This window comes from Lissotriton vulgaris, unplaced genomic scaffold (genome assembly GCF_964263255.1).
Source record: "Lissotriton vulgaris unplaced genomic scaffold, aLisVul1.2 SCAFFOLD_442, whole genome shotgun sequence".
NCBI classification, from domain to species: domain Eukaryota; kingdom Metazoa; phylum Chordata; class Amphibia; order Caudata; family Salamandridae; genus Lissotriton; species Lissotriton vulgaris.
The window spans coordinates 486,396-499,179 of NW_028255431.1; the positions used below are offsets into that span (position 1 = coordinate 486,396).

Below are 12,784 nucleotides of genomic sequence, written 5' to 3' on the forward strand. Positions count from 1 at the left end.
TTAGCCACTGTGAGCTCTGCAGCAGGACAAGAGAGCATTAGCCACTGTGAGCTCTGCAGCAGGACAAGAGAGCATTAGCCACTGTGAGCTCTGCAGCAGGACAAGAGAGCATTAGCCACTGCGAGCTCTGCAGCAGGACAAGAGAGCATTAGCCACTGTGAGCTCTGCAGCAGGACAAGAGAGCATTAGCCACTGTGAGCTCTGCAGCAGGACAAGAGAGCATTAGCCACTGTGAGCTCTGCAGCAGGACAAGAGAGCATTAGCCACTGTGAGCTCTGCAGCAGGACAAGAGAGCATTAGCCACTGTGAGCTCTGCAGCAGGACAAGAGAGCATTAGCCACTGTGAGCTCTGCAGCCGGACAAGAGAGCATTAGCCACTGTGAGCTCTGCAGCAGGACAAGAGAGCATTAGCCACTGTGAGCTCTGCAGCAGGACAAGAGAGCATTAGCCACTGTGAGCTCTGCAGCAGGACAAGAGAGCATTAGCCACTGTGAGCTCTGCAGCCGGACAAGAGAGCATTAGCCACTGTGAGCTCTGCAGCAGGACAAGAGAGCATTAGCCACTGTGAGCTCTGCAGCAGGACAAGAGAGCATTAGCCACTGTGAGCTCTGCAGCAGGACAAGAGAGCATTAGCCACTGTGAGCTCTGCAGCAGGACAAGAGAGCATTAGCCACTGTGAGCTCTGCAGCAGGACAAGAGAGCATTAGCCACTGTGAGCTCTGCAGCAGGACAAGAGAGCATTAGCCACTGTGAGCTCTGCAGCAGGACAAGAGAACATTAGCCACTGTGAGCTCTGCAGCAGGACAAGAGAGCATTAGCCACTGTGAGCTCTGCAGCCGGACAAGAGAGCATTAGCCACTGTGAGCTCTGCAGCAGGACAAGAGAGCATTAGCCACTGTGAGCTCTGCAGCACAGGGGTCCTGGCCAGGGTGAACTCTGCAGCAGGACAAGAGAGCATTAGCCACTGTGAGCTCTGCAGCAGGACAAGAGAGCATTAGTCACTGTGAGCTCTGCAGCACAAGGGTCCTGGACAGAGTGAACTCTGCAGCAGGACAAGAGAGCATTAGTCACTGTGAGCTCTGCAGCAGGACAAGAGAGCATTAGTCACTGTGAGCTCTGCAGCAGGACAAGAGAGCATTAGTCACTGTGAGCTCTGCAGCAGGACAAGAGAGCATTAGTCACTGTGAGCTCTGCAGCACAAGGGTCCTGGACAGAGTGAACTCTGCAGCAGGACAAGAGAGCATTAGTCACTGTGAGCTCTGCAGCACAGGGGTCCTGGCCAGGGTGAACTCTGCAGCAGGACAAGAGAGCATTAGCCACTGTGAGCTCTGCAGCAGGACAAGAGAGCATTAGCCACTGTGAGCTCTGCAGCAGGACAAGAGAGCATTAGCCACTGTGAGCTCTGCAGCAGGACAAGAGAGCATTAGCCACTGTGAGCTCTGCAGCAGGACAAGAGAGCATTAGCCACTGTGAGCTCTGCAGCAGGACAAGAGAGCATTAGTCACTGTGAGCTCTGCAGCAGGACAAGAGAGCATTAGCCACTGTGAGCTCTGCAGCAGGACAAGAGAGCATTAGCCACTGTGAACTCTGCAGCAGGACAAGAGAGCATTAGCCACTGTGAACTCTGCAGCAGGACAAGAGAGCATTAGCCACTGTGAACTCTGCAGCAGGACAAGAGAGCATTAGCCACTGTGAGCTCTGCAGCAGGACAAGAGAGCATTAGCCACTGTGAGCTCTGCAGCCGGACAAGAGAGCATTAGCCACTGTGAGCTCTGCAGCAGGACAAGAGAGCATTAGCCACTGTGAGCTCTGCAGCAGGACAAGAGAGCATTAGCCACTGTGAGCTCTGCAGCAGGACAAGAGAGCATTAGCCACTGTGAGCTCTGCAGCAGGACAAGAGAGCATTAGCCACTGTGAGCTCTGCAGCAGGACAAGAGAGCATTAGCCACTGTGAGCTCTGCAGCAGGACAAGAGAGCATTAGCCACTGTGAGCTCTGCAGCAGGACAAGAGAGCATTAGCCACTGTGAGCTCTGCAGCAGGACAAGAGAGCATTAGCCACTGTGAGCTCTGCAGCAGGACAAGAGAACATTAGCCACTGTGAGCTCTGCAGCAGGACAAGAGCGCATTAGCCACTGTGAGCTCTGCAGCAGGACAAGAGAGCATTAGCCACTGTGAGCTCTGCAGCACAGGGGTCCTGGCCAGGGTGAACTCTGCAGCAGGACAAGAGAGCATTAGCCACTGTGAGCTCTGCAGCAGGACAAGAGAGCATTAGTCACTGTGAGCTCTGCAGCAGGACAAGAGAGCATTAGTCACTGTGAGCTCTGCAGCACAAGGGTCCTGGACAGAGTGAACTCTGCAGCAGGACAAGAGAGCATTAGTCACTGTGAGCTCTGCAGCACAGGGGTCCTGGCCAGGGTGAACTCTGCAGCAGGACAAGAGAGCATTAGTCACTGTGAGCTCTGCAGCAGGACAAGAGAGCATTAGTCACTGTGAGCTCTGCAGCAGGACAAGAGAGCATTAGTCACTGTGAGCTCTGCAGCAGGACAAGAGAGCATTAGTCACTGTGAGCTCTGCAGCAGGACAAGAGAGCATTAGTCACTGTGAGCTCTGCAGCAGGACAAGAGAGCATTAGTCACTGTGAGCTCTGCAGCACAAGGGTCCTGGACAGAGTGAACTCTGCAGCAGGACAAGAGAGCATTAGTCACTGTGAGCTCTGCAGCACAGGGGTCCTGGCCAGGGTGAACTCTGCAGCAGGACAAGAGAGCATTAGCCACTGTGAGCTCTGCAGCAGGACAAGAGAGCATTAGCCACTGTGAGCTCTGCAGCAGGACAAGAGAGCATTAGCCACTGTGAGCTCTGCAGCAGGACAAGAGAGCATTAGCCACTGTGAGCTCTGCAGCAGGACAAGAGAACATTAGCCACTGTGAGCTCTGCGGCAGGACAAGAGAGCATTAGCCACTGTGAGCTCTGCAGCCGGACAAGAGAGCATTAGCCACTGTGAGCTCTGCAGCAGGACAAGAGAGCATTAGCCACTGTGAGCTCTGCAGCACAGGGGTCCTGGCCAGGGTGAACTCTGCAGCAGGACAAGAGAGCATTAGCCACTGTGAGCTCTGCAGCAGGACAAGAGAGCATTAGTCACTGTGAGCTCTGCAGCACAAGGGTCCTGGACAGAGTGAACTCTGCAGCAGGACAAGAGAGCATTAGTCACTGTGAGCTCTGCAGCAGGACAAGAGAGCATTAGTCACTGTGAGCTCTGCAGCAGGACAAGAGAGCATTAGTCACTGTGAGCTCTGCAGCAGGACAAGAGAGCATTAGCCAATGTGAGCTCTGCAGCAGGACAAGAGAGCATTAGCCACTGTGAGCTCTGCAGCAGGACAAGAGAGCATTAGTCACTGTGAGCTCTGCAGCACAAGGGTCCTGGACAGAGTGAACTCTGCAGCAGGACAAGAGAGCATTAGTCACTGTGAGCTCTGCAGCAGGACAAGAGAGCATTAGTCACTGTGAGCTCTGCAGCAGGACAAGAGAGCATTAGTCACTGTGAGCTCTGCAGCAGGACAAGAGAGCATTAGTCACTGTGAGCTCTGCAGCACAAGGGTCCTGGACAGAGTGAACTCTGCAGCAGGACAAGAGAGCATTAGCCACTGTGAACTCTGCAGCAGGACAAGAGAGCATTAGCCACTGCGAGCTCTGCAGCAGGACAAGAGAGCATTAGCCACTGTGAGCTCTGCAGCCGGACAAGAGAGCATTAGCCACTGTGAGCTCTGCAGCAGGACAAGAGAGCATTAGCCACTGTGAGCTCTGCAGCAGGACAAGAGAGCATTAGCCACTGTGAGCTCTGCAGCAGGACAAGAGAGCATTAGCCACTGTGAGCTCTGCAGCAGGACAAGAGAGCATTAGCCACTGTGAACTCTGCAGCAGGACAAGAGAGCATTAGTCACTGTGAGCTCTGCAGCAGGACAAGAGAGCATTAGCCACTGTGAGCTCTGCAGCAGGACAAGAGAGCATTAGCCACTGTGAGCTCTGCAGCAGGACAAGAGAGCATTAGCCACTGTGAGCTCTGCAGCACAGGGGTCCTGGCCAGGGTGAACTCTGCAGCAGGACAAGAGAGCATTAGCCACTGTGAGCTCTGCAGCAGGACAAGAGAGCATTAGTCACTGTGAGCTCTGCAGCACAAGGGTCCTGGACAGAGTGAACTCTGCAGCAGGACAAGAGAGCATTAGTCACTGTGAGCTCTGCAGCAGGACAAGAGAGCATTAGTCACTGTGAGCTCTGCAGCAGGACAAGAGAGCATTAGCCACTGTGAGCTCTGCAGCAGGACAAGAGAGCATTAGTCACTGTGAGCTCTGCAGCAGGACAAGAGAGCATTAGTCACTGTGAGCTCTGCAGCAGGACAAGAGAGCATTAGTCACTGTGAGCTCTGCAGCAGGACAAGAGAGCATTAGTCACTGTGAGCTCTGCAGCACAAGGGTCCTGGACAGAGTGAACTCTGCAGCAGGACAAGAGAGCATTAGTCACTGTGAGCTCTGCAGCACAGGGGTCCTGGCCAGGGTGAACTCTGCAGCAGGACAAGAGAGCATTAGCCACTGTGAGCTCTGCAGCAGGACAAGAGAGCATTAGCCACTGTGAGCTCTGCAGCAGGACAAGAGAGCATTAGCCACTGTGAGCTCTGCAGCAGGACAAGAGAGCATTAGCCACTGTGAGCTCTGCAGCAGGACAAGAGAGCATTAGCCACTGTGAGCTCTGCAGCACAGGGGTCCTGGCCAGGGTGAACTCTGCAGCAGGACAAGAGAGCATTAGCCACTGTGAGCTCTGCAGCAGGACAAGAGAGCATTAGCCACTGTGAGCTCTGCAGCAGGACAAGAGAGCATTAGCCACTGCGAGCTCTGCAGCACAAGGGTCCTGGCCAGGGTGAACTCTGCAGCAGGACAAGAGAGCATTAGTCACTGTGAGCTCTGCAACAGGACAAGAGAGCATTAGCCACTGTGAGCTCTGCAGCAGGACAAGAGAGCATTAGCCACTGTGAGCTCTGCAGCAGGACAAGAGAGCATTAGCCACTGTGAGCTCTGCAGCAGGACAAGAGAGCATTAGCCACTGTGAGCTCTGCAGCAGGACAAGAGAGCATTAGTCACTGTGAGCTCTGCAACAGGACAAGAGAGCATTAGCCACTGTGAGCTCTGCAGCAGGACAAGAGAGCATTAGCCACTGTGAGCTCTGCAGCAGGACAAGAGAGCATTAGCCACTGTGAGCTCTGCAGCAGGACAAGAGAGCATTAGCCACTGTGAGCTCTGCAGCAGGACAAGAGAGCATTAGCCACTGTGAGCTCTGCAGCAGGACAAGAGAGCATTAGCCACTGTGAGCTCTGCAGCAGGACAAGAGAGCATTAGCCACTGTGAGCTCTGCAGCAGGACAAGAGAACATTAGCCACTGTGAGCTCTGCAGCAGGACAAGAGAGCATTAGCCACTGTGAGCTCTGCAGCCGGACAAGAGAGCATTAGCCACTGTGAGCTCTGCAGCAGGACAAGAGAGCATTAGCCACTGTGAGCTCTGCAGCACAGGGGTCCTGGCCAGGGTGAACTCTGCAGCAGGACAAGAGAGCATTAGCCACTGTGAGCTCTGCAGCAGGACAAGAGAGCATTAGTCACTGTGAGCTCTGCAGCACAAGGGTCCTGGACAGAGTGAACTCTGCAGCAGGACAAGAGAGCATTAGTCACTGTGAGCTCTGCAGCAGGACAAGAGAGCATTAGTCACTGTGAGCTCTGCAGCAGGACAAGAGAGCATTAGTCACTGTGAGCTCTGCAGCAGGACAAGAGAGCATTAGTCACTGTGAGCTCTGCAGCACAAGGGTCCTGGACAGAGTGAACTCTGCAGCAGGACAAGAGAGCATTAGCCACTGTGAACTCTGCAGCAGGACAAGAGAGCATTAGCCACTGCGAGCTCTGCAGCACAAGGGTCCTGGACAGAGTGAACTCTGCAGCAGGACAAGAGAGCATTAGCCACTGTGAGCTCTGCAGCAGGACAAGAGAGCATTAGCCACTGTGAGCTCTGCAGCAGGACAAGAGAGCATTAGTCACTGTGAGCTCTGCAGCCGGACAAGAGAGCATTAGCCACTGCGAGCTCTGCAGCACAAGGGTCCTGGACAGAGTGAACTCTGCAGCAGGACAAGAGAGCATTAGCCACTGTGAGCTCTGCAGCAGGACAAGAGAGCATTAGCCACTGTGAGCTCTGCAGCAGGACAAGAGAGCATTAGTCACTGTGAGCTCTGCAGCCGGACAAGAGAGCATTAGCCACTGTGAGCTCTGCAGCACAGGGGTCCTGGCCAGGGTGAACTCTGCAGCCGGAGAGCACTACCTGGTGCGTGCTTTGCACCAGGACAAGAAACCCACTGCTGATGTGAGCTCTGAAGCAGAACTCATTACTTCTAGGACTCAGGGTGTTGCCGCTCCCGTGGAGGAGACAGCCCAACCAATTAAATGTCTGAGTTTGACAATGCAGACTGCCCATTGGCAGGTTTGACTAACCAATGGGTGATCACAGAACTGTGCACCTAAACTCGCCTGAAGAGTGTGGAAGCACAGCATTCAACACAGGCTAGAAAAGGCAATATTTCAGGGGCAGCACAATTCTAGTGTTACTCCACCATCTTCCATTTCTTGTCCTAAGGACCGGGGGAGGGGGCAATGGGAAAGGCCCAAAGATCACAGGTCTTGGAGATCTGTGACGTCAGGAACAGGTGGTAGTTGAAGGAAACTGAGACGCTCACCCATTGGCAAGAAATAGCAAAACTATTTTAAAAAAAAAACTAGCTTCAAAACGAAAATAATTCAACAGGCCAGTTCTGGGTACTTGCCTCACGTTATATTCACTCACTCATTTTTTCAAAAGAATGCACCGAACCAGCAACTGTTTATTTGTACCCAGAATTCATAGCGTCCAAAATAACAAACACCACATTTTCGTTTCCATGAAAATGTCTGGTAATTATGATTCATGGAATCCAAGGGAGTCCTTGGCATGCCCTCACACTGTGTGTGCAGAACAACTCGACTCGGAGACCATTACAGGAAATTATCAGTAAATACAATTGTGGAATTTGCATATCTGGGGGGTGAAAGAGATGTAAACGGCAGACTGAAGCCCTCCGAGGCGGTGCGAAGAGAGCTGCTCACATGCAAAGCGTCCCAGTGACACGCGCCAGCTCATCAGGCAGCTAATACAGTGAATTTTTCAACACTTGAGGTTTTTTTCCTGCCTCTCATTTTCCTGCAATGTCTCATTAAGGGGTTGATAAATGCCACTGCAGGCCGCAGAAAGCGCCGGGCCTTGGATTTGATTTCCAGCCTGTCAGAGGCTCTTTCAAGGGGGGAAATGAAATCATTGCAAGGTTTTATTTTATCAGAGGCTGGAGATGGGAAGTGGTTTAGAGGCGGAACACGCAGGTGGGTGTTTTGACAGCACTAGGGCTTGGAGTCCTCCCCAGATCGCATTAGGGACATTGAGCGCCATTACAATCACGCGTCTTGCCCTACGGCTACCGCCAGCTGAGCCGAACTTCGCGCGGGGGGGGGGGGGGGGGGGGGGGGGGGGGGGGGGGGAGAGGGGGGAACAAAAATATAAAAAAGGCGGGAAAAACCTACAGCGGACATACATAGATCTCAACCTCATTTCTTTGGAGACAGATATGCCCATGTAAATTTGTTTCTCTAAGGCGTTGTCCAATGCAACCTCACTCATACCTTTCCACCTCCGCGTAACACATTTTATGTCGATCTAGACTAGTTCCTCACTTCACCGGTGTATCAGATAAGCCTGGATACCCTTACGGGTGGCAACAAGAGCTTTACAAATCGATTGATTGACTGACTCCATGGTCTCTCTCAACCTACGCTGAGAAGCATCCAAAGAAGTCGCAAGGTATCTGCAAAAAAAGTCCAATGATTTTCCCTCAAGTGCGGTGTCCAAGAACACGCCCAGAACTCTACAAACGTAGAAAATGCTAAAATGAGTGCAAATGCAATGCAGGATACAGGCGATCCCTGCAGGAAGAAAATCAGTGTGATTAAATAGATTAAAATCTTGACCTGACCGAATGAGAAGCATTTACAAACTTTGACCCAATGGTGTTTTTTTCAGAAGCCATTGCAAACACTCGCGTATTGTTGGATCTCCAAGTCCTTGAGGATTTAATCCTTGGTGTTTTTATGAATTTAAGTTAAGATTGAGTTGGCAATTTTATTTTATGAGACACATTTACTTCAACCGTACCCTAATTGTGCGTCACAGTGGACCGTTCCAATGAGTTGAGATGCAGGGCGTCCACTGTACTTGTGATCGCGAGGATCCGAGTTACTTCGCTAGCATCCTTTTTAAGCTTCTGCCCCCTCATATATACAAGAGCAGAGCATCACCACAATGTCAGCATCACATTGACAGATCCTCACCCCAGGCCCGCTTCCGGCAAAAGACTAGTCGCTGTACGTACCTTTAAGAACTTGTACAGAAGAAAAGTGAACCAATTGGTCAGCATTTTCTCAGCCACCGACTCAGTTCTGCAAGAAAATAATTGAAGGGATTGTAAACAAATGTTAAAAAAGGCACAGTGGAGAAAATTGATCAAATTCAATCAAAGTGTTGCACGTAATACGACATATGTAATGGTGACAAAAACAGTGTATAGAATTATGCCATTGTAAGAGATACACATAGTCAGACGGAAGAATCCAGGAACAAAACATCAGACGCCCTCCTTTAGAGAGAACAAAGATGATAGGAAAGCCATACAATGCTGCCTACCTCACTGTAAGAGCACCCACAGTCTATGTAGGCGGTAAAGAGTGCCATAACAATTAGTGAGCTTGTCGTACCGCAACAGTAAGAAGCACTATATCACAAACATTTCACAAGGAAATTAAACCTAGGCTATTTGCTAAGTACTACGTGAAATGTGATTGGTGGTTTCAGACCAGCTATCTGAGTGGCTGGCAGGCATGTCTGGATGTATAATAATAGAGCTAGAAGAGTTATTCCACCGGGTGTTTCTGAAGCACCTAAAGTGTGACACTCCCCACAGGAAGAATTGAAATAGGCATCTTGCCATTGCACTGAGGTTCACTGGTCAGGTGCTTAGAGGTTGAGAGGGTGGTCGTGCCCACGTACTGCTAGCCACTGCCCCAGGCAAGAGTAAAAGCACTGAAGTTCCATGAGCCAGCTCGATTAGAAGTGGGCAGTATTTAAATGCCCAACTTTATTTCCTTGTTTCCACTACAAGGATATCCTGGCAAATAACGCACAAGCACAAGTTATTTTAAAAAAAGGATAGCTTGTCACCATTTAATGACATAAAAAAATCTCATGATGACTGGAAAATACATTTCTTAAAATAGGACTCCAAGAACAAATTCGAGAAAATAGTTCCTACCTGTGAAATATGGAAAAAAACTACCAAAACATAGCACCAAAACTACGCATGCGTAACATGCCGTAGCTCCCTTACAGGGACTGAGGACTAAAGTAAGAAGGCAAAGTTGCGGCCCACATCATCAAGGAGCGGGAACACCACGGAAGGTCCTCTCGCCATCCTCAGTAGACATGACACCCAGCCCGGCTGAAGGCAGATGGCTCACTGCAAAGCTGATGCCACAAGCCCATGCGGTGGTCAGATCACCTATGCACGGCTTGCAGGACAGACTCCAGGGGGAGCTTCAACCGAGGCAAAGACCACCCCAAGCTGAAGACATCGACTGCACCATAGCATCATCAAGAGAGGCTGCAAACATCACCAAAGATCAGAGTCTGGCGAGATGGACTCCGATGACCAAAACAAGGCCCTGGATGAACAGCTGTGGGTCAGGCCAACACCGAAGCATTCAGAACTGAACCCACAAGTACGCCAAGACAGTCACCCTGATTTTGTAACCACACGTTTAGTGATGGAGTGTGCTGTGTATCTCTAGAAGCCTGAATGCCTTCCGCACCATCACCAACAGGATCGCACAACGCTTAGTCTTGTGTGATTCTGTATAGGGCCGAGCTAAGTACACTGATCACACCTTTCTCCGACACCCATAAGCAGGGGTCTCAAACCTTTTCTGTACTACTTATGTTCAATGAAACGCATTGAAAGCTACTAATATTACTGTTGTATAATTTCAATTTTTTATATGTATAATTCAACCAAGCAAAAGCATTCTAATTTAATAAACTGGGCTGCAGACATGTAGCTAAAGAGCTACAGTAGCTCACGAGCTACTGGTTGGAGAGGAGACCCCTGCCACAGTGTTTTTTTTAAACTATGATACATTTGACCTTTGACCCAACGCCACGTTCACTGGGATGGAGTGTGATGGGAGTGACATGGAGGGTAGGAAAGTCAGTCCAAGGTAAAAGGAATTCTATTTTGGGAAGAATGTACACAACCAATATACCACATTCAATCCAGATTAGTTTAGCCAAGTCAACAGAGAACTTTCACACACCAAAATCCCCCAGAACTGCACAAAACAACGTTTTCTTCCCCCATGACGAGGGCCAGCCACCCTTGCACCCACAACTTCCAGGCACCGCTCGCAACAGCAGCACCGCCGCATGAACGACCTCTAGGAAGGCCCTAGAAAAGTAATTAAAAGACTCCTTAATTAACGGGTCCTTATTAGTTCTAATTTGGTAACCTCTTCATAAAATCCCATTAAGCGGCCTGGCTGCTTCCCTCCCTTGCGGGAAATGCGTCGCCTCCGGAGGGTCTCAGGTCCTAGCCGGGCAGTCCTGGAAAAACTTTATTTACAGCCCAGCTTGGCAGGCACGCAGCCATGAAGCGGAACTCGTGATATGTCGGCCGTCCATGCGGAGACTTGAGACTCCGCGCTGCAGGTCACAAGAGTGACCATGAGGGTGGTCTTTTATTACTAGTCTTTCCTAAAGGGGGCAACTCTGCAAACTAACGGCAGTGTCTGGGAGTTGATGGCGTGGCCTTCCACTTTTGGGTCCATACTGCCCTACACTTCAACATGTAAACAAAAACAGAGTAAATTGCGCAAAGCCTCTCAAGCTCACAGTAGGCGGATATTTTATCCAGTGGCAGTCCAGAGACGGCACTCCGTACCCTATCAGATTTCCAACCCCAGGTAGAGTGTCAACTCAAACAAGAAAGAGAGGACATATTTGGGTTACAGCCTCGCCCGACAGGTCTACATGACACTGTCCTCCATGAAGAGACTGAGGTCTTCGTCTCTTGGACCAAGGTCTACAATCCTCAGGTTCATGCTTCAAATATGTTATTAATCAACACCATTTCCAACACTATCTTACGATAGTAACTTCGTGAAGTTTTCTTAAAGAACGTCCATTCCTTGCTAAGGCTGTATAGTTTGAATTTCAAGAAAAAGTCCATCAAAGTAGGTTTAGCCAGAATAAATTTCAGCCCCAACTCACTTTTAATGTGAGAATTTACTCGTGAAAACGTCTTCGGAGAAAAGTAATCCCTCAAAATAAGCGGAGTTAAGTTTACAAAACTTTGGAACCTCAGTGAATCTTGTAGACTTAACTCCAGGTTCGCACCTTCTACTGCCAGGACTTGTGAGGGCCCAACACCATACAAATGACCACAGTGGCGATGCGTCCACTGGGGGTGTTGGGGCGTTGCCGCCCTAGCCATGGACGACGGTCACGTCATGCTAACATTTAGGCAGGATTCATCCAATTCAAATAAAATGAATCTCGAGGAGTCATCTTCTGAGCGCACTGTCTGCGGGAATTGCGGCAACTCAGAGAGCTTTGGAATCGGGGCAAGCCTGACATCGCAGAAGGTGTGGGGGCGGGGCTGCGGCAGTGATTGACAGCGCAGGCAGCACAAACAGCACAGCCAGCTGCACTGTGCGCATGTCGATTTTTGGGCCAGGTATTTCTAGTACTGGCCCACGCATGCCCACACAGTACAGTACCTTCCCCCCTCCCTCCCCTATTGCGATTCATAGTGCGAGGGACCCGGGTCTGATTATGGGCAGGCAGTAACCATGCTCCTAGCCAATCCTGGCGCAGTGGCGCTGCTAATGCAGCACCAGGATTGGCTGAGAGCAGTCCCTGCTCAGCCAGGCAGCCGGCTGGTGGTGCCGCGCGTGGGTGGACGGTGACATGCACGCACTTGTATGGCCAATCACACTGTGGCTTATGCGAGCCATGCAGTGGTGATTGGCCATTTCTATGCGCAGTCGGCACGTCACCACGCCTGGCGCACTGTGCCACCCACACACGAGTAGTCAGTCACAAGACTGGAGTCGAGGTCTCTCGTGCCACCCGGTGTCATGTCGTGTGTCTGCACAGTGCAAGGAAGGTAAACACTACTATTGCATCGATCCAGTGCCTCTCAGCCCCTGTGGAGTTCTCGATCGGGTAAGATTGCAGATATTACACGATCATATTTACTCGCATTTTTTCTTTAAATGAACGATAACTTAATGGTTCATGGTTCCATACGTATTCTTTCAGCTGCTCAACAGCCGCCTGTTTGTGCAGTGTGCACTTTGAACAGCTATGTTTAAGTAAAGTTTTGCTTGGTATGGCTTTGTGTGTTTACACTCAGGTTTCCCTTTCAAGCAGGATCCTTCCTTGTTCTTTTTCCTGCTCTTTGCGTTGGGGTTGCGTTCCCGATCTTCCAGGGCTGGCCCTCTCTGTGGCCCCGAGTTTGATGTTCTTATTCTCTGGAGTTGGATTTGGATTTATTAACCGCATCGCTGCGGCGGTTATTTTTGCGCTACGCGGCTTTTTTGTAAAAGCCGCGTTAGATGACGAGCT

General features: G+C 50.7%; 1 protein-coding gene across 2 annotated transcripts in view; it reads right to left on the reverse strand.

Moving 5' to 3' along the window:
• LOC147659125 (plexin-A1-like) overlaps nt 1-12,784 on the reverse strand; it is a 589,684-nt gene that overhangs the window by 55,288 nt on the left and 521,612 nt on the right. For both annotated transcript variants that reach the window (XM_086951953.1, XM_086951952.1), the window contains exon 23: nt 8,481-8,547. In XM_086951953.1, the coding sequence (XP_086808079.1) occupies nt 8,481-8,547 (67 nt within the window). The remainder of the gene's footprint in view (nt 1-8,480; nt 8,548-12,784) is intronic.